Genomic DNA, 21,783 nt, shown 5'->3' with positions numbered 1-21,783 from the left:
AGCGCGGCGCGGAGGGGGAGGGGGCCAAGATGGCGGCGGGCGGGGGGCGGGCGCTCAGCTCATGGGTCCCGGCGGCGGCGGGTAGACCGGGCTGGCGGCGGCGGCAGCGGCTGAGGCGGGCGGGGGGAGGGGGTTGGTCCCGCGTCTCCCCTCGGCAGACAATACAAGCGCCTCGGAGCAAGTCCCCGAACCTGCCCTAGCCAAAATGGCGGCCGAGAAAGAGCGGAAGTGACGTAAGCGGCTCATTAGCATAAGAGGACTCATTGTCCAGTTAAGCGGGGGGGGGGGGGGACATGGGGGACAGTACCCCCTGCCCGGCGACTCCCCAGGGAGTGATATCTGCCCCTCAGCTGCTCCGACTCCTACTTTTCTTATAAGAGGGTGCCCTCAGCCCCCCCAGCCTCGCCTAGGGAAGATTATATAATCCCCACTGAGGGGAGCTCTCGCGAGAACTTGGAGGATTTGCCATTGACCCACTAGGAGGCGCCGTGGATAATGGCCGCAGTGCGCTCCCGGGTGCCTTCCTTCGGCCGCAGCGCCGCCGGCGGAGGCAGAAGCAGCGGGCCGCAGCACGCCTCGACAATCAGTCAGGTGGCTGTGCTGGGGATCCCTGCGCGGGCCCATCTGGGCCTGGACTACATCTGGCAGGAGGGTGAGCGAACTGCCCCGAAGCCCCACGTGCTCATAGAGCGTGCTCTCACAGGCTGGGAGGCAAGGCGAAGGGTTGAGCCTGATGCCTCCTGCCTTAAATGAGGTGTGATGCCCTCGTGCTTCACACATTCTCTTGACATAGCTCTCGCGCCATGTCAGCTCTTCCAGTGGATTGGTGTGGAATAATAGATGGACAAGTCATCAGAGGGCCACTTCTCCTTGACTTAGAATAAAAGGAGTGGGATTGGCAATGCCTAAGGATGAAAAGTTCTGGCACTCACCCTCTGTAGTCCTAGTGTTCTCACAATTCGGACACGTGACAGCACATGCTCTGTTGACTTTGTAAGTTTGGATCAGCCCCAACCAACACACCACGTCAACATCAACACCCTTGGGTCCACTTTAAACGAACAGTCGTTACCCTAGAGTATATGGATGGCTAAATGCTCTGGAAAGCAGCAAGTGCAGTTGTGAAGGCTTGGCCACACCCACTTTCCCCCAATTAGTGGCTGCTACACTTTTTAAAGTTACAAGTTTGAAAGAATCTGACAAACTATATAGAGCTTAATGTCTACAGTTTGGTTAGGAAGTTAAATAAACCTTCATTATGACACTATTCTTTTTGCAATTATTACAATGTATACTTAAACGTCTAATCAACATCTCATCAATACCTCAATGGAAAACAAGGGATAGATGGTGTTTAGAAGGAAGGAATAAGGCGGGGAGGGCCTGGGACAAAGCCTTTTATCAAAGGACTAGAGATTAGGAATTTACAGAATGCAGAAGACAGGCAAGAGGAATATGAAACAGGCCAAGTAAGTTCATTCTCTAGTTTGCTTTAGTCACTCAGATTTCAGTGTTAACACAAGCATGGAGAACATCTGGATGTCATCACTGCCTTCTCTTTGAAGCACAAAAGGTGCTGGATTCAGATGAAGTTAAAAAAAAAAAAAAAAAGAAACGCATGTTCATGTCACCAGATGCAGAACAAAAATGCAGCTCAAAATTGTGCAACAATTCTTCTCTAAATGACTTCTGAATGGTGGTGCTCACTGCTCAAACACGCCTAGTGAAACTCTAGAAGTGACAAGGGCTGTACCCTGGCTAAGCACCAAAGCATAAGAAGATGAAAAAGACCACAGATCTTTGCCCCAGTGAGATGTAAGGCAGAATGCTGTGTCTACAGTGACTTCTCTCAATGTGGCTACTTAACCGCTGCTCCACATACTTGACATTGAAAACTTAATGCTGGGTTTCAAGGGAACATATTTTTCAGCACTCAAAAACAATTTGAGAATATTATAATCCTATGATTTTGGATTAGAACAAATTTTAATTGGACACTAATAAATTTTCACTTCCCCATGGATGCTCTACAGGTTTTGGCAAAGGGGAAAACAATAGTGCCCTTATTGGAACGTGTACTGTATAGCTTCAGCAAGGCTTTAATGCTCAAAAATAGGTGAAGATTTTATCTAATGTTCACTCTTGTTACAATCAGCCAGAAAGATGGAAACAAAACTTTACGACTTTCAATTTCTTTAGCAGCCAAAGGAAGGCAGGAAAGCAAGTACACAGGTTGTAGGTGTGTGAAGTTGGTGACGCCTATAATCCTCGCAATTGAGAGGTGAAGGAAAGAGGACCAGGAAGAAGACTAGCCTTGACTACAGAATAAGCTGCAAGTCAGCCTGGGCTATATGATACCCAGACTCTGTTCACTAGATGTGATGATATAGTAACTTAGAGGCAGAGGCCTCTTCTTTTCTCTTGTGAAGGACAGGCAACTAGATCTCAAAAACATACTACATGTTTGAAAACTATGCTACAGATAGAAATTCACTGACCACTGACTTTTGAGAGTTAGAGAAGGTCGGTAAATAGAGTATTTGCCCTGGCTGCATGAAGCAGCTTATCCTTCATTTTAAGAAGTAGAACATTTCTCTAGATGGAGAAAAATAGTATAAAATTTTTGTCATGGTGACAAGTTTGAAATAATGTAGAAAGTTATTGTGAGATAAAACAAGACAAAATACTTTTCTTTCCAACAGAAGCTATTGCTCAAAAGGAAAAAACAAAACAACACAACAGCTATGTGTCAACCACCACCACACTGTTTTCCACGCCACCAAGCATGCCTGGCTGTAACCAGACGAGCACTATCCTCAGGCCAGCTCTCTAAGTCTGAGTGCAGTGAGCACTGCCTTATCTAGGTTCAGAAGCCTGAGCTGAACTTCAAGGTCAGAGATTTTATTTCTTTTCATACATGAAGTGTATTTAGTGAAGAGAATCAATGTTTCCTTCAACATGTAGGTATAAAGAACTAACTGGCTAGTTTTATGGATATTTCATATTCTTTCTCATAAAAACGCCACACTCACATATCTAACAACAGCAGCAACACTTTATGCAAAACCTAGATACATTTATTTATAGATATTAATACAGTACAATGTACATGAAAATTGAGGACATTGCTCATTAAACCAAGAACTTTAAATTTTAATTTGAAATAAAAAATGGAGTTTCTCCAGAGAAAAGATCTGTATAAAATGCACCTTACCTTTGTTTGGCTCATGTGTTAAAAGAACATTGATAAAAATCAGTGACCCAGGCTTCTCTTACTTTTAATTGAAATGAACAGGGTTAAGTATAAATGATTAATTTCTTTTATGTAGTAGCAAAGAGAGTCAATAATCCTTTCAGGAAAGAGACTATTTCATTTCCTCCCAACTTGGATTCACCATAAACTCGATCCACAAATGATATTGGAACCTGGTTAAAAAAAAGACACGTACATGAAAGTCAGTCTTCAAACGATGACAACAAAGGAGGCAAGCTCAGGCTACAGCATTTCCAATACAAGAGCAAAGCCTCAACCTGCAGCACCAGGCTGACAATCACAGTTCTTACCGTAACTGTTTATTTATTATCTCAAAGTAAGTCATCTGAATCAAATCTACAGGATGAAAAGCACCAACCCTTAACATTATGTTAGTATGTTCAAATTTCAGGTTGTATTTCCAATAAAATGATTTTTCACTTTTTTCTCCAATTTGTTACAGTTAATGTTACAGTGGAGTTAAATTACAAACCTTTCTAATGGTCATAAGGGGCATTCCGGGAGGTGGGTATTTTCTTGCAATGAGAAAGCTTTTGGTATTTAGATGTGGGGTGGTCTCTAATAACTCACACGCAGCCTGAGAGACAAACCCTGCCTCTAGCCTAGGTTCTGTAACCCCGGAACATTTACGAAGAAGAAAAGTAGCCAGGTACTCGTTAGAAGTCTGAGGTGCCAGAAGCGTCATTATTTAAAAGGAAACGTGGCTCAGAATAAATCACAGTAGGCCAAACACACTCATCTGAATGTTCATCTTTTAGTGTTGTAGGTTTACTATATCATCACATCTAGTGAACAGAGTCTGGGTATCATATAGCCCAGGCTGACTTGCAGCTTACTCTGTAGTCAAGGCTAGTCTTCTTCCTGGTCCTCTTTCCTTCACCTCTCAAGTGCGAGGATTATAGGCGTCACCAACCTTCACACACCTACAACCCACAAACTGCCAGCCTAAGACACTGCAAACTCGGCAGTTAGGAAAGCTGTGCTTTTGTAAACCTCCTTTTCTGGGTAGTAGAACACAGGACTTAGCAACCAACAGTTGCTCACCTCACCAATGGTGTAATTCAACTGTCTTGCTCGAACAATCATCTCCATCTGAAAGACATAGCCTTTGGAGACACATTTTTCTATTAATTTCTGTAGAACTTCTTTTCGGTATAACCTGTAGGAAAACAAGAGTATTTATGAGCATCTGGATACATGCCTGTCTACACATACCCTGAACTTTGAGAACTCACCAGTGTCTATAATCTAAAACTCTCATAGCCACTGGTATACAGACAAGTTCTCAGAGCTTGATCATGTGTCTAGGCCATGAAGTATACACTAAGAGTTTGGAATAATTTTGAAAATGGGTTCTTAGTATCTTCTTGAGATTTATATTATAAGAAGTTCACATAAGCACCCATACTTTTGGTTTTGAATTCACCTTTGAACTGGATATGCTGGAATGGCAGAACTAACAGATGATGACATGCAGCATGGTGATGAGCAGCACAGCAGTTAGTAAGTCATCTGCTGCTTGACAACATGGGGCATGATCCTAAGGACAATCAGGTCATTCCAGGAAAAGCTGTTAAGACTGTGGACAAGCTAGGTCAGACCAAGACTAGCCATCACAGGATGGAGGCCCTCCTTTAGACTTCTATGAACAACCAGGGTCACAGGTACTTGTGGTAGGCAGCTCTACATTATTAAGCACACCTCGCCAGTCAAGCACATGGCTCACTCCGTTTATAAGGTAAGATGTTCAGAAACCCCAAGAAGCAGGAGGTGTCAGTTTTCAGAAGGGGCTTTATTTATTTAAATCAGTAGGCAGGCTGCTGGCTTTGGCAGCTCATATACTGAAACTGGAACAATACAGACAGGATTAGCATGGCCCCTGCACAAATATAACAGGCAAATTCAGGAAGTATTCCATATATATATATTTTAATATTAAAATTTAATGCAAAAAACTAGGGAGATTACAATTTTTTTTTAATTTAAAGTTTATTAGCCTATGTCTATGCCTGCCTCCCCCTTCTTGCATGTGTGTGTTGAGGTCAGGAATGATTTTCTCTCCTTGTATCATGGGCTCCAGGGATAAAACTCAGGTTGTTAGGCTTTTATAGAATGCATCTTTACCCCGTGACCTAGCTGTTTTTATTATGTGTATGTACATCTGTAAGCTAGAAGTGGGAATTTGGCATAGCTATAGTCTCAAGACCAATGGACCTATTATGCCAAAGGAGTTATCTAGAACCCAACTCTTGCTCCAGTCTTCCACTGAGCCTCCTGTAGCTTTTAGCTTTTTAAATGTGGGTAAAACCAACAGCACAGACTCATTTATAGTGAGAAGGTCACTGAAAAGTGGAAATAGTAAGGAGGATGCTGCAGCTGGGATATGCATGTGCTATCCAGAGTACAGCAGCAGCCATGTTCCCCAATGGGCAGTCAAGCCCAGCACTGAACTGAACAAGCATGCCAAAACCTTGCATTTCACTTGGAAAGCAACAGTCTAACATCCTTTAACAAGGTTCTTGGGAACTTCAGCCTGCCGATCATCACTGTGGAAGTGTGACTTATGTCAGTATGGAAGAAAAGTAGCTCTCTTTTGGGGGATTCTGAGACAGCGTCACTCTATGTAACCCTCGCTGTCCTGCAACTTACTATGTAGACCAAGCTGGCCTCAAGCTCGGAGATCCTCCTGTCTCTGCCTCCTGAGTGCTCAAATTAGCATGCCCTGCTGGGAAAGCAGCTCCTTCAATAGCCTCTTAACACAAGAATCCAGGAAAAAGTTCAGGATGTAGAATCACGGTACCTGAAGCTTCCTGTTAAGTCCGATGCTCCTGGTCTCAGCAAAATCTGAGTTATAAAATTGGCCCCACGGCTGCCAAATTAATCAGATTTTCCTTATTAAATTAAATATATTTTAAAAGCAAGAGAAACACACCCAAGAACACAATGTTAAAAATACTAGTAATTAATAAATGTGATACTAATTTCACACACACAATGATAATTCTCTAGAACAAACAAGACAGTGAATGAGACCTGACACGTCTCAGAATATAGGCAATTTTTACCCTTCACAAGTGAAATAGAGAAGAGCCCAAAAAGTCTCCATCCTGCCACATGTTGATAATAAACAAGGGCCAGGCCACAGCATGTTCATAGGCCTGGGTTCCATCCCCAGCACTGCAGAGACTAGGCGTGTCGAGATTGCTTGGCTGCATGCGAAGCACACACACACTCATGCACCCACACACCCCAAGCCTACTTTAGCTAAGAAGAAAAGTCAGTCATTTAAACCTATACATTTTTTGGCAGAAAGACAAGGGATTTGTTAAGTTTCTTTTTCAGATTTCAGCAAACAGAGACTGGTTTTACACCTAGCACGTTGGTACAAGTCTATAATGGCAGATAGCTAGCACTCAGGAGGCTGAAGCAGGAGGATCACAAACACTTGGGCAGCCAGGAAGCCAACTGAAGAAAAACAGCAGCATGAAAGCAGGGGAGTGCTTCTGATGGTGTTTGGGGACTGAGTCTGCTTGGCTACTGTAACAAAATACCACCTACATTGGTGTAAACTGGAAATGTATTCTCCTGGTTTTAAAGAAGGGGAAGAAGGTGTGGGACAAGTGAGAATGGGGGTGGAGTGGTGACCCTCTGATCTCTTAAAAGGATGCTAATCCCATCAGAGAGCTCACCCCATTATCTTCCAAACTAACCACCTCCCAAAGAAAAAGACTCCAAAACACTAGGGGTTCTCATTTAACATAGGCATTTGTGAAGCACAAACATTCAGTCCATAACAATGGCTCTAGATTAACAGAATCCAATACAATTATCAGTCACCAGCTATTAGAGATCTTTACATTAACATTTCAAAGAGTTTCAGAGGCCTGAAGAAAATGACTTTTTTGCATGGCAGCCATTTTAGTAACTCTGGTTCTAAGACCAAAACCGCTTGAGCAGCAGCAGCACAGGCCTTTAATCCCAGCACTTGGGCGGCAGAGCTTGGTCCAGAGCAAGTTCCAGAACAACCACGGCTACACAGAGAAGCCCTACTCAAAAAAATCAAATCAAACCAAACCCTAAACCAAGGCTTCCTTAATGAAGATCATTAAAAAACAACATCAACAACAACAAAACACCAAAACCACATGGTTAGAGACTGCAACTGGGATGATGACTAACAACACTTCCCCAATCTTTAGTAATATCTAAAAGCTGTGAGACTATTTCAAGATATAGTACCCCCTCTAAAACATTTGCTTTAAAAAACATATATCCTGTCTTTGTGGTAATCTAAATGAGAATGACCCCATAGACTTATATGTATTTCAAAACTAGGTTTCCAGTTGATAGAACTGTTTAGGAAGGATTAAGAGGTGAGGCCTTGTTGGAGAAAAGTGTCACTAGGGGTGGTGGGCTTTGAGGTTTCAAAAGCTCATGCCAAGCCAAGCCTTGCTCTCTGACTCCAACTTGATCAGGATGGAAGTTCATAGCTAGTGGCTCCCTCAGCACTATGCCTGTCTGCCTGTTGCCATGCTTCCGGCCATGACAATCATGGAGAGCAAGCCCTCAGTTAAATGCTTTCTTTTATAATTTGCTATGGTCATGGTGTCTCTTCATAGCAACAGCATAGTAACGAAGACAGTAGTGTCCGTGTCTGTAGTCATGTGTAAGATCATCTTTGATTTGAGCATTTTTGCTTTGTTTGAGAGAACGTCTTAATCATCCTAGCTTTTAGAGTGGGTTATGACATCTAGGCAGTGTAGATGTGCTAGGAAGAGAACCCAAGGCTTCCTACATCATCCTCAGCCCCAATATATTGTTTCATGTTATTTTATTTATTTAAGATAGAATCTTGTAATACTACCCAAGTCGATCCCAAAAGCCTGTGTGTAAGTCATCCTCCTGCTTTAGCCTCTTAAGTATGTGCTACACTGCCAGTGATGATGGATTTTTAATTGGATAGATGGCGTCAACTCCTTATGTGGTTCAAACTGACCTCAAATTATAGTGTTTTGATTAAAGTGTGGTACGAGTCACTCAGTCTGGGCTTCAGTTCCAGTTATGGGCCACACTGGGACCTAAAGCCTACATAGTGCAGTCACTACTGTCAGTAGACAAAACCAGATCCAAATGCTGTAACTGAAAGATCAGAATGTGCTCATGATTACAACTCTCTAATTTTAATTAACAGGTGAATGAATGGCCAAGTTCAAAATGCCTTTCTTTGGAGGTTAATAACTTGTTTTCAGTATCAGCTGAGTCTGCCTCCAACCTCTGGAGAGCCTCAGTCACATGGGTTGCAATGGGTATGAGAAGGGGCAGGAGTTGCTGTGTATTCTCCCCTCACGAGAGTCCTGTGTTTTAGTAGGACTAAAAAACACTACTTATTGTATTACTTATTTAACAGAAGATTTAATGCTTTAAATGACTATCCAAGATTCCACAGCTGAGGCAAACGTAACGTGCAGCATTACTGGTAGGTGCGAATCCCTCCTTCCCATCACCCTGACACTGAGTGGGGTGGACTGTATCCCATTTTCTTTATGGGTCTTTACACCGAGTGCCAGACTATTCCTCTACTCTTTGTTCATGGAAAACACCGTTCTAATGGGGCCCACACGTGGAGGATGGTGGTTTCTACCTTTGTTTCTTTAAAAAGACTCCATGTGAAGAGGCTGGAGAAATAGCTCAGGTAGTAAAGTGTGCTTGCCTCGAATACATGAAGACGCAAGTGGGATCCTTAAAATCCTCACTGAAAAGCCAGGCATGGTAGTGTACCGTGGTGACTAGCCAGCCTAGCCTCATTAGCAAGTTATAAAAACTGAGAAATCCTACCTCAAAATACAAGTGCAATTGCCTGAGGACTAATACCTACACAACACCTGAGGTGAGCACTCCACCTTCTTCTCTCCCTTGTCTCTGTCTCTGCTGCGCGTGCCTGCGCACGCGCACACACACACTCATCAAAATAAAATAAAAAAATAAAGGCAACTACTCTCTCTACCTGTCTGATGAGAAGCCACCAGAACTGAGATGCCCAGCCAACTACCAGCACTAACTGCCTGGTGTGTGACCTGCTAGCATGGCCAATGCTGTGCAGAAGGAAGCAAGCTGCAGCAGCAAGACTAACTCCAGGTGAAGGCAGTGGAGCAGCTGCCAGTCAGTCCATGGACTCCCACCTATCTTGTCAGACAATATCAGAAATCTAGAATGCTGGTTTTAATAAGAGCAAAGAAAAGCTCTGGAAAGGTAAATATATAAGGTAACACAATAATGAGAAACCAAGGTCTGTCTGACTTCAAAGCTACAGTAATAAAGTACCTTATTAAAATGATTATATAAAACCATAATCAAAACAGTCACTCTGATTGATGCAGACCAATGCTATCGAGGGTTCTAATATTTGTATTCATTTTCTCCCAAACAGCTAAGGTAAAACTCTTGGCAAATGACAACTTGTAGGTAAGATGCTCTCTAGGAAGCTTTATGGGAAGTTATACCCTGATCCTACAAACTTTAAGGCCCTGCTGTGGTAATGCAATCCTAGCATTAAGTTTATCTAGTAGTTCCCCTGTAGAGAAATCACAAAACATGTACACATACCTGATCAGTTTTCTTTTCAAATCCCAGCCATAAACACCCCCATTTCCCTTGTAGCGAGTTCCGGAGACAATATCAAAATTACCCTCCTTTTGTTTCCTGTGGAAAAAAAAAAGTAACTTAATTAGAAAAAGCTCTTGGGCTTTTATCAGGCATCTTCATAAACCACCACAGAATCAAGTTTTAAGGGAAGCAGAGGCAAAGCATGAAGCCAAACAGGTTACTGGACTGTTCAAATAAGTCTTTCAAACCTGACACTGATCTTGTGTTTTATTTAAGTTTTTAAAACATTTTATGTGTATGGATGTTCTGCCTGCGTGCATGTCAGTATAGCATGTATAGGCCGTACCCTCAAAGGGCAGGAGGTGTTGGACCTCCTGGAACTGAAGATATAGATTGGTAGTGAGATGCCACATGGGTGCTCTGAACTCACAAAGGTAATTTTGCCTCTGTCTCCATAGTGCTGGGATTAAAGGCACAGACAAACGGCGTGGTTGGAGGGCGGCTGGCTTCTAGGTATCAGGACTCCAGCGTAATCCCTCACTGCCTTGTCAAGCAGCAGCCACTGCTCTCTGTGTAGCCCTGGCTATTTGCGAACTCACTCTGTAGACCTGGCTGGCCTTGAATTCATAGATCCACCTGCCTCTGCTTCCCAAGCTGGGTGGGACTAAAGGCTTGTGCCACCACCACCACCACCTGACTCATTTTGTCTGACAAAGGACTGAGGGAATACACAGTGGAGTCATGTAGCCTAGAAGCCAGGCACCCCTGGACAAAACCCTTTGTCTATGGTCTTTGATTCTAACATGTCAAGCCCAATTCTAGACAACAAGGACTTCATCTTTTTTGGTTTTGAAAGAAGAGAATAGAAACATCTATTGAAGGTTCCTAAGGGCTCCTAAAATAAGTCATTTAGTTACAGACCTATACTTATGAGTCTGTTAAATTTTGACAGAAAAGTTAAAAGTAGCACATCTACTTTAAATTAACAATCTGAATTTTAAATTTCTAATATGAAAAATATTAGAAACAGTACCTACCTGATAAATTCAGGAATAAATTTGGGCTGAAATTTGGAAGAAAATCAACAGAAAGTCAGCAACATATGACAAGTTTATCATGAACACCTAATCAGGAAAGATCAACTGAATGACGTGGCACATGCCTGTTAATCTTCACAATCAAAAGGCTAAAGCGGGGGCTCCACATTCTTCAGAGCAGTCTAGACTACACAGTAAGACCATCCCAATGCAGAAAGGAAGAGAGTGGGGAGGCACTTACATGGTGTGAGAGATCAGCATCCATAATGATGACATAGTTTCCTGTGGCATGTTTTATCCCATGAATATAGGCAGTTCCTAAAATTTAAAGTATTTAGACTCATTAACAAAAATCACCAGAAGGAGCTGGAGAGCTGGGCTCAGCGCTCTTATGCGGCCCCAGGGTCTATTTCCAGAACTGACATGGCAGTTCAGAACCACTGCAACACCAGCGTCATGCTCTCTGCTGCCTCCTTCTGGCTTCTACAGGCACTTCATGTACATGGCACACTGACACAAATATAGGCAAAAAACACACTTAAAGTTTGAAAAACAACAATAACAAAACTCTACCCAAAATGCATTTGGGTGCATTTAAAATAGGGAAAGACATCACTTAGCATCCTAAACACATGTGTCCTCTAAAAGTGACCCTGACCAACTGGTAACTCTCTATACACAGTAGCACAGTCCGTCCACTTGTATTATAAACACAGTCAAGAAGGAAGCTGGCCACTCATCCTCCATTCTGATGCCAATAAAAACAAACAAACAAAGCCCCATCCTTCTATTTAAAATTACTAAAGAGATGTTTCTTTTTCTTTTCCTGGGGGGAAGGAGAGGTTAAGACAAAGTTTCACTCTGTAGCTCAGGCTGACCTTGAACCCATGAGGAGTCTTCCCCACAGCCTCTAACAGTTAAGAAGCATCATGCCAAGCTTCCAAAGTCTCAGATCATATAAAAATCACTATATGCTTAATGTTCCCTGGTCCTTTAGCAAAAACACCAAACCTTCTAGTGCTAGCATCTTCCTGAGACAGAGGAGGCCAGGTTTCTCAGAGCTCCCTATTTACACACCACCTTCCTAGCCACTGCCATCTTCACTTATCCTTTTCAGAAACCACAAATGTATCTCCTAATGATCACTCTCCCAGTTCCCAGGCCACGGCTCAGGAAATGGCACAGGTGTCTGACTATGCCAATCATGCTCAGGAAAAGCTGAGTTCTGCCTCTGTAGGTAACTCCCCACCTGTGCCTATGAGGCTCTATATCCCAACCATCTCTCAACCTAATACTACCTCTACCTTCACGTTGCCCCAGGCATTACCTTCTGATCCGAGTTTTATTTCCCAACCAGTTTTCCTCTTGTTCTTCCTTGCACTCCAAGTCAGGTTCTACAGATGCTGTCTGAAGGTGAATTGTAATTTGCCAGGTACACTAGGCCCTACTAGAGCATATGTGGCCAGAGGCCCAGCTATCAACTATTATGCCTGACACCAGCTGAGCATTTCACTATGTAGCTCTGGCTAGCCTGAAATTTGTTATGTAGACTAGGCTGGTCTCAAACTCAACGAGATCTATTTATCTCCTGAGTGCTGATATTAAAGGTGTGCACCACCAGACCTGGCTAGAGAAAGCTTTCCAACATTCCAGCCACTGAGAAATGGTGTGTTTGAGGTTAACAGAAATGCCTAGTCCCTTGATCTGATGCTTGCACATTGTACACCAAGGCTAGTGTCACAGTGTGGACAGTTACTATGGATCAATGAAAGCAGAACCAAGTTTTAAAAACAAAACATCGTGCATGCAATCTTATGAAAGACGTGGGAAAGATCTGGAGAGGACAGGAACTCCACAAAGAGAGCAACTGAACCCGAAAATTTGAACACAGGGGTCTTCCCAGAGACTCATACTCCAACCAAGTACCAGGCATGGAGATAACCTAGAACCCCTGCACAGATGTAGTCCATGGCAGTGTAGTGTCCAAGTGGGTTCCATAGTAATGGGAAGAGGACTGCCTCTGACATAAACGGATTGGCCTGCTCTTTGATCACCTCCCCGTGAGGAGGGAGCAGCCTTACCAGGCCACAGAAGATGACAATGCAGCCACTCCTCATGAGATTTGATAGACTAAGATCAGAAGGAAGGAGAGGGGGACCTCCCCTATCAGTGGACTTGGGAAGGGACATGCGTGAAGAAGGGGGAGGAAAGGTGGGATTAGAAGGGGAGGAAGGAAGAGTTTATGGGGGGATAACAAAGTAAATAAAGAGTAACTAATAAAAAAAAAAATCACAAACACCTCATTTGGAGCCCTGAGCTTTCCTAAAGGCTTTGAATGAGTGACTCTCTAGCATTTTTAACGACTGCTCAAAAACTCTTTGGCTTTTTTTGGGTGACATTTTCCAGATCACTTCAAGCTCAAAGAATCCTGTAAACACAGAAATTCAAGCATTTGATGTTGCTAGCAAGTTCATTCTAACTTTTTTCCTTTTTCCATGTGTTTGAGGTATGAACTCATGCCTGTGCATAAATGTGTGAGCATGTGGAGGTCCAAGGTTGATGCTGGAAGTCATGCTCAATCCTTCTTTCACCTAATTAATTAAGGCAGAACTTCTCAACCAAACTCAGAGCTCACTGATATGGCTAGACTCACTCCTTCTTTTGGGGCTGGAATTACAGGTGAGCCCTCCCTGCCCCAATCTGGGAGCTAAGGAGGTACTAGAAAAGGCCCCTTCCTTAATTCAGAAAACGATGGCATTTCAAGTCTCATAATCAGTCAACTCACTTGAAATACTCTAGAACAGTGGTTTTCAATATGAGGGTCGTGACCTCTCTGGGAGTCAATTGACCCTTTCACAGGAGTCGTATATAGATATCCTGCTTATTGGTATTTACATCATGAGCATAACAGTAGCAAAATTACAGTCATGAAGAAGTGCCAAAAAACCACAAAACAAACAAACAACTTTACGGCTGGTGGTCACCACAACATAAGGAACTGTGTCAAAGGGTTGCACACATCATTAGGGAGATTAAGAACCACTACTCAGAATGTTCTGTTTAAGGTGGAAACTTTTTCATTATTAGAAGCAATCACCTTTTAGACTTATTATATACTGGTCCAAGATATCCTCCTTCAGACTCGGGCTCTGAATCTTCTTTATCTAGGCTAGATTACAAGGAACCCCATTTCCCGGGTTCTCTCATCACTTGTGTTCCAGAAGCACGAGTGATGACAGCCAGGAAGCCGGGATCGTCTAAGTAACCCTCTCTGCATGGCATCCAGCAGCATCAGCTCAGGCCTCCCACAGCTCTACCTTTAGCCATGTTCCCCCTCTCCACCATTCCGTTCCCTCTGAACAGACAAGTTTCTGGGTCCCATCATACTCAACCTTCCAGCCTCCTGAGCCACTCCAGCTCTACAGTGATCAGTCGTTCCTCTCTCAGTGGCTCAGCTTTGTACCAGGCTTCTGAACAATTCCTTTTCCTTTACTAAGATCCTACTCCAACAGAATGACAGTACTTTCTATTTCTCTGAGTGGGTCCCAACTGATACAAACAACCCAAGTTAAACTACTAGGATGTCATAAAGAGCTCTAAAGGGCAACACAGCTGACTGTACTTGCGGCTTTTTCCAAACTGGGAAAACAGAGTGGCAAACATGATTAGAGCAGATAACAGGAGACCTTACTTACCGAGGCCCAGCTTTTTCTCCCGTGGTCTTAGGAGCTGCAAGAAAAAGAACCAACATTTCAACACAAAAAGAAAAAAAAAAGCATTTTAAGTTTTATTTTACTCCTACAAATGCATACTCATTTTAAAACATTAGTTGAAATTACTAGACCTTGAAGCAGAGTCTGTTGAACATTTTCCTGTAAAGCCAAGACTGTGTTTGGCGCTGGAGATAGAGCTTAGTATGCACGAAGCCCTGGCTCCCTTCTCAGCACTATCTGAACAGTGGTGCAACAGCAGCAATCCCAGTGTTTGGGAGGAGGGACCAAGAGCCAGGAACTCAAGTTCAGCTAGTATGAGCCAGCCTAGACTTCAGAACGCCCACATCTAACAACAAATGGAAGACAGCAGCCATCACACCAACCAGTTCAACAACAAAACTTAAGACAGGGTTTCTCTGAATAGCCCCGGCTGGAATGCTCTTTGTAGACCAGGCTGGCTTCACAGAGACCCACCTGCCTCTGCCTCTGCCTCTGCCTCCTGAGATCAAAGGCACACCCCCCCACTACCTGACACAAAACCTTTTCTCTTTTAGATTTTAAATTTTATGTGTATGTTTTCCTGCATGTATGTCTGTGTACCATGTGCATGCCTAGTGTCCATGGAGACCAGAAAAGGTTGTTGGATTCCTGGAACAGGAATGGTTGTAAGCCACTATGTGGGAGCTAAGAATTGAACCCAGGGACTCTTCAAAAGGAAAAGTAATTTTCTTTAATCCTAACCTTACAGGTAAAGTTTTACATCCCCCCCCCCATTCTTCTATGAAACAGAATTATCTTCATATCTATTAGTACTTCTGTTGTGTATACTGTTTTTGGAGACAGGGTTTACTGTGTATCCCTGGTTGACCAGAAACTTACTGTATAGACAGGGCTGGCTTCTGCCTCCTAAGTTCTGGGTTTAAAGCCATGTACCACCTCACTTAGCCACTATTTTTGCCAGTTCTACCATTCTTAAAGAGCACTTATTGATTCCTTTTTAGAAAAACCGAGCATTTAACTAACAATTCTGTGGCTTTCCACAGTATTGGGTTTTGTTATTCATCTTCGCAAACTTTAAACATGGCTGCTACTGCTTTTCCTCTGCCAGATTAACCATGCGTTGGATGACTAACCTTGTTCTATACTGCTCCAATAACACATTCCATCTACTTAAAAAAAAAAAAAAAAAAAAAAAAAGGTTTTTGCTTTTTGGTCTTGTCTTCCTTTTCTCCAATTTTTTCTTCCAGGCATCTGCCAAGACTTACAGCTTGCCCACCTTAAGTTTTCTTTTTTAGCACCCCCCCCCCATTTGTCCTACAAACAGCCATAAAATGAATAAGTGCTAGGTATAGTTAAATGGTTCTCAGCTGTAATCCCAACATTTGTAAGGCTGAGGCAGAAGAATCATAATAACTTCCAGGACAGCTTGGGACCCTAGCAACCAATCAATCAATAGAAAAAGAAAAAAAAAAAAAAATTGAGCATTGTCTGGCTTTACAGGAAATGACTGTAAATGCAGTTTTTTCTTCTTGCTTTTTTTTTTTTTTCCTTTCTTTTTTTGAGACAGGATCTGACTATGTAGCCTTGGCTTGCCTAGAACTTGCTATATAGATCAGGATGGCCTCCAACTCAAAGAGATTCACCTGCCTCTGCCTGTTAAGTGCTGGGATTAAAAGAGTATACCACCACATCCAGCCTTTTCTTGTTAATTTTAAAAAGATTTACTTTTTTATTTTCGATTATGTGTGTTTGCTTGCATGTGCCTACAGCTGCCTGTGGAGGCCAGGAAAGGACATCATATCCCCTGGAGTTAGAGGCAGTTGTGATCCATCTGATTACAGGTGCTGGTAACTGAATTTAGGTCTTCTGCAGGAGCATTAAGTGATCTTAGCCAACTATCTCTCTAGCCTTAATTTCTCAATTTTCCCGCTTTACTGGGGTGATAGGGGAAAAAAAAGGGCTAGCAGTGTTTTAAAATTTGACAAATCAACTTAGAAAGTATTTCCTAACATCAGCCAAATCCTAGCCTATAGTTTTTAATGGCAAAACTATCCAAACTGTTGTCACACTGATGTTTCAGATTAAACATACAATTGTGACATACTACTGAACAGGTTTCAATGTATAATCAATGTGAACCAGTTGCCTTGGCCTGGTGCTTCTAAGAAAACTTCAAAAACTATAGGCCAAAGATATGAACCCAGCATCAAAACCTGCCTCAGGCTGAAATTAGTTGATTGAGACACGACAGACACGGGACTTGGCTGCCTGAGTCCTGAGCATGTGTATGAGATGTGCAACTTCCCTATAACTTCCCCATGTGACATTTGCTACTTGAAACTCCATCCACCCGTGGAAAACAGTCCTAAGCAGGACTGCCACGGGCAGGTTTATGATCTCAGCTTCTCAGGAGCAGATTCAGTGTGAAGATGGAAATGTCAAGGCCTGGCTTCACTACAAAGGATGGTTGAGGCCAGTGGACAACATAGTGGTAAGGACCCTGTCTCAAAAATGAGAGAGAGGTAAAGAGAGAGCGAGCTGGGAAGACGCTCAGTGGTAGACTTTACACATAGCATGTGTAAGGTCCTTGGTTCAATTCTCCAGTGCCACGGGGGGGGGGGGGGGGGGCGACTACCACCATTATTGGGATTACAAACCTAGCTAGATCTAGTGTTATTTTTTATAAAAAAATTTATTTATTTTATTATGTATACAGTGTTCTGCCTGCATATATGCCTGTGCTCTGGAAGAGGGCACCAGAGCTCCTTATAGATGGTTTTGAGCCACCATGTGGTTGCTGGGAATTGAACTCAGAACCTCTGGAAAAGCAGCCAGTGCTCTTAACCTCTGAGCCATCTCTCCAGCCCTAGATCTAGTTTTCTTATGGTGATAAGTTACCATTTCTTGAAAGGAAAGTATTCATAGAGTCTCCAGAGACTTCTGTTTCTCTGACAATGGTTCTCTATCTGGAGAAGGGGCAATGTTATCCCCAAGGGGACATGTAACAATATCAGGTACATTTCAGGTTGCCAAGAAGGGAGGGAAGCTGCTACTGGCATCTTGTGCTTAGTGGCTAGGGATGCCACTAAACATCCAGAATGCACAGGACAGGGTTCTACAGCCAACCATCCAGCAATGTGTACAAACCAAGAAACTGTGAATTGCAATCAACTGTAAACACAAATGACATATGCACAGCTAGAATGTGTTTTCTAGTTAAATCTGTATTTAGCTATGTGATTTTGGTCCCAAAGAATTATCCAAAGCATAATTCACAAATATTTTTAAAGACTCATAAACTCAAACCAATAATAAAAAAATACAACTCACAGTAAGTGCTAGTGAGCCCAAAGCTATGCTCTCAGCTCCACCTTCTCTGCACGTGTACATGTGTGCTGGGGTTGTAGACACTTATGAGCTGTCTGATGTGGGTACCAGGATCTGGACTCAGAACTTATAGAACAGGAAGAGCGCTTTCCTGCCCAGACACCTCTCTCTCACCCTCATGCTTAAACTCCATAAGCTTCAATTCTGCTTCGAAAATATTATCAAATTCATGAAGCCACTATAAAATTGCCTCTGTACCTGCCCAAGTCCAAGTCACTCTTACAGGAGGACAGGCTAACCTTAACACCTCCTTTAATCCTAACCCTAACCTTGAGAATGTCAAATTCGGGGAAATACCTGCCCCAAACACACACTCACTCTCCCTACAGGAAGAAAGTTAAGGGCCTCAAGCCCCAGAGTCACTCCTGTTCCTCCAGGTCACCTTTCCTACCTATAAGCTCAGAGCCACAGGCAGCACTGTATACACAAGAGCCCAGAGAAGGGAGCAAGAAAGACAGAACCCAAAAACTCTTTGCTGATCCGCTCAGTATCACTCCTGCCAACAGTGTCACCTTTCAGTATTTAAGGGAATTTATTCTGCAGCGCCCAGCACAAAGCCAGAGGCCAGGCAGAGGCCTGCTCTTTGGCTGTAAAACTGGCCCCCAAACCAAAGATACATAATTTCAATCCCAAGAGGGAATGCCATTGCTCATCTTTTTAGACTTTGTTCCTTACCACACTTCCCTCCACAGAGAATAGGAAAGGGTCTGCGACTTACAATTTTGTCTGGCCCATAGATCTTTTCCAGTTGTTCAGCAACTTCTCTTGTCCCATCTGGGCTTCCATCATCTATGATTATAATTTCATAGTTGATCGCACTAAAATAAAATTTAATTTTATATTAATGTTGGGTGATAAAAATCTCAAAATTTAAAGTATCTTAAAAGGTACAAGGCAGGAGGATTAGGATGTTCAAGGCCTCTCTACATAGCTACGGTGACTTCACAGACTGCTTGCAATACCAGAGACCCCATCTCAAAATAAACAAAGCAAAGTAACACTTTAAATGGCACTAGAAAATTTAATTACCTGAAATTTATCCGACTTAATTTGACACTTAAAATTACTTTCCATTATATTCACACAATAGTCTCTACTCTAAAAACCATGAAAAATCCTACCTGCTACACACATAATCATCATGCCCCACCCTCTTATTAGAAGACATAAAAAGGAATATTGAACCTAGGAAATCAACCAGGAAACACTAGACCGTTTAAGTCTGTAAAAGTTAGTTCCAGCACACTTGGCAGGAAAGAAACAAAACCCAGCCCAAGAGTAACCGCAGTGGAGACGGGGAGATGGCTTCTTGCCAGCAGCACTTGCCATGCAAGCAATAGGACCTGAGTTTGGATACCCAGCAGCCAAAAGAATGGGTACAACTAGGCATTCCTGTAATTACAGCACTAGGGGTGGGACGTTGAAACCCCCAAAGTAACAGCAGCTCAAGAATCCACCAGCCTAACGGGTAAGCTTTAGGCTGAGTGAGACCCTGTTTCAAACAATTCAGAGTGGAGAGTCAATGAGGCAGGCACCTGGTTTTTCTCAGCCTCTGTGTGTGCATGCACCCTGACCCCACAACACACACAAAGAGTAAGGGTACTGGCCAGCTTCCCTCTGCTCCTTTTTAACTTTGGGTTAGTATTTAATTTGTCCAAACACAAAAGATGTTGATTTTGAAAAAGGTAACTCATGAAGTGAAGTCATTCTTAAGCAAAATCTGACCCCCCCACCCCCCCTTTTTTTTTCTTTTCTGGTTTCGAATCAGACAGACCTCACCTGAGGGACCAAAGCAGAACTAGATCTGAGAACTAGATCTGAGAAGCAGCTATTTCTATTAAGCTTCATTTTGATTCCAGGACATCCACTGTAGGATGCGGCTCATTGGCAGAGTTTCATCCTCCAGTACCCCAAACCACTCAATAGATACCCCAGAACTTTCAGAGGCTGGAGGCTGCGGCGTTCCAGGCCAGCCTTGGTTACAACAGAAAGAGGGAAGTAGAGCGGTGAGGTAGGAGGTTTTGGGCCCATAAACTAAACAGAGCAAAACACTAATCTGCAAACCCCGATTTCTCTACTTTGGAAAAGGCTGGCAGAGTCAACCTGAAAGACAAAAGCTAATAAAAAGACATGCACTACACATTGCGGGGCCACTATAAACAAATTCAGTTTTACTCAGAGACGACAATCAAAACTGCAGTCCTAAACTGGGGGAGGGTGGCGCATGCCTTTACTCTCAGCACTTGGGAGGCAGAGGCAGATGTATCTGAGTTTCAGGCCCGTCAGGGCTACAATCTTGTCTCAACCAACCAAGGCAGCCTACCGCTTTTACGGATCACAGTATGGTGAGGTTGTGTTTTCTATAAGGAGAAACTATATATCAAGCTTTGTTGTTGGTTTTTTGTTTGTTTGTTTGTTTGAGACAGAGGCTGACCTGAACCTGCTACACCCTCGCACTACCAAACTTGGCATCGAGTACTTTTTCTAGCTGGTAGAAAATAGGAACACAACGTCCTCATCCTCATTTGAAAAGCAAAAGCAAACAACAAACAAAAAGCTCGGAAACAATGTGTTCTCTGACATACTGGTCTAAATAAACAGGGCACTGCTATGGCACCCTACCTAAAGAACAAAACCATGTTTCTGTATGTTGACAGGAAAAGATCGCTCAGGATTATCACAGCATGATTACATTCGCCTGGCCGTAAAACTGACTCCGTACTGCAAACAGGAGCCATTTAATTTACTGTTTACTTCAGCGACCTTAAAACAAACAAGTGTCCCGTCCCGTCCCCCCCCCCCCCCCCCGCCGGAAACAGCATAATGCTTCCAATGTCAAAATTCCCATTCCTAAGACTTGGGAATGGAACTCAGTAGAACTCTGCTTCCATTACACAAGGCCCCGCGTTTTTTCAAAACAAACAAGGCTCAGTTTCTAATCGCGGTGCCAAACTCGGCGAAGATGCTCTCTCCTATGCCTGCTCATCAGCAGTTCCCTTACAGCACAAACATCAAGCTTACATAAGCGCTCGGCCCCGGGGCGGTAGTGAGCTCGCTGGCTCGGGACTCCCGGCTCTGGGGGGCAGATCGTGACCGGCCGGAGTGGGATGAGGTCAAGCTTTCAGCCTTGCCCCTAGGAAAAGTGAAATTAGCCCTTTCCAGAGAAAGGCGGGGGACGGAGACAAGAGCGCAGGTCTCGCTCGAGACCTCAGCAAGAATGAGAGCCCGGGAGACAGACGCGGAGCTGTCCGCCTTGGCTTTCCTCGCTGGGGAAAGCTTCGAGCAGGCTCCGGGGGGAGCGGAGGCCAGGAGGCCTCGGTCAATCTCCTCGCGCAGCCAACCGCCGACATGCAGCCCGCGGCTGGCTCTGCGGCGCCCGCGCGAGGTGCTTCCTCTACCTCTCGGAGAAGCTCTTCACCAGCAGCCACACGATGAGCGGCAGGTTCTCGCGTTCGTTGTAGGTGGGCAAAAGCACCGAATACTTGTCCTGTCGTGAGGAGCGCCCCTGCGGCGGCCGCTGAGACGCAGTATTGCTACGACTCGCCCCCGAGGAGGCCATGACGGAGCTGCACAGGGAGCCGGAAGCGGAACTACGTCACATGACGCGGATCGTACCAAATCCCCGAAGCACGAGGGAGACTTAGCTCTCCTAGGCCTCAATGTGTGTCCCTGGAAATATTCATGTTCTGCGACGGTTTCAAGTCGATTCTGAAGGTTTCCTTATAAAACAACCACCAGTTTCATTTTCAAGCTCTAGGAAGCGTTTTAG

The 21,783-nt window shown here is 43.7% G+C and overlaps 1 protein-coding gene and 1 non-coding gene across 2 annotated transcripts; one reads left to right on the top strand and one right to left on the bottom strand.

Annotated features, from left to right (window-relative positions):
* Window positions 1–3,132: 3,132 nt before the first annotated feature.
* Dpm1 (dolichyl-phosphate mannosyltransferase subunit 1, catalytic) lies at window positions 3,133–21,668 on the bottom strand. Its single transcript, XM_055596239.1, has 9 exons — window positions 21,413–21,668; window positions 18,733–18,832; window positions 14,610–14,643; window positions 11,156–11,232; window positions 10,915–10,940; window positions 9,878–9,973; window positions 6,075–6,143; window positions 4,319–4,433; window positions 3,133–3,426 (listed from the first exon to the last, which is right to left on the bottom strand). The coding sequence occupies exons 1-9, from the start codon at window positions 21,571–21,573 to the stop codon at window positions 3,322–3,324; spliced, it is 783 nt and encodes a 260-aa protein (XP_055452214.1). The 5' UTR covers window positions 21,574–21,668; the 3' UTR covers window positions 3,133–3,321.
* On the top strand, window positions 5,096–5,198 carry LOC129668340 (U6 spliceosomal RNA). The gene has a single exon (XR_008718899.1). It is a non-coding gene; the product is annotated as a U6 spliceosomal RNA (small nuclear RNA).
* Window positions 21,669–21,783: the final 115 nt, after the last annotated feature.

This window comes from Psammomys obesus, unplaced genomic scaffold (genome assembly GCF_907164565.1).
Source record: "Psammomys obesus unplaced genomic scaffold, mPsaObe1.curated_primary_1811, whole genome shotgun sequence".
In the NCBI taxonomy this organism is placed as follows: domain Eukaryota; kingdom Metazoa; phylum Chordata; class Mammalia; order Rodentia; family Muridae; genus Psammomys; species Psammomys obesus.
Note: the sequence above shows the minus strand (reverse complement) of the source record. Positions and strands in the feature narration are given on the sequence as shown.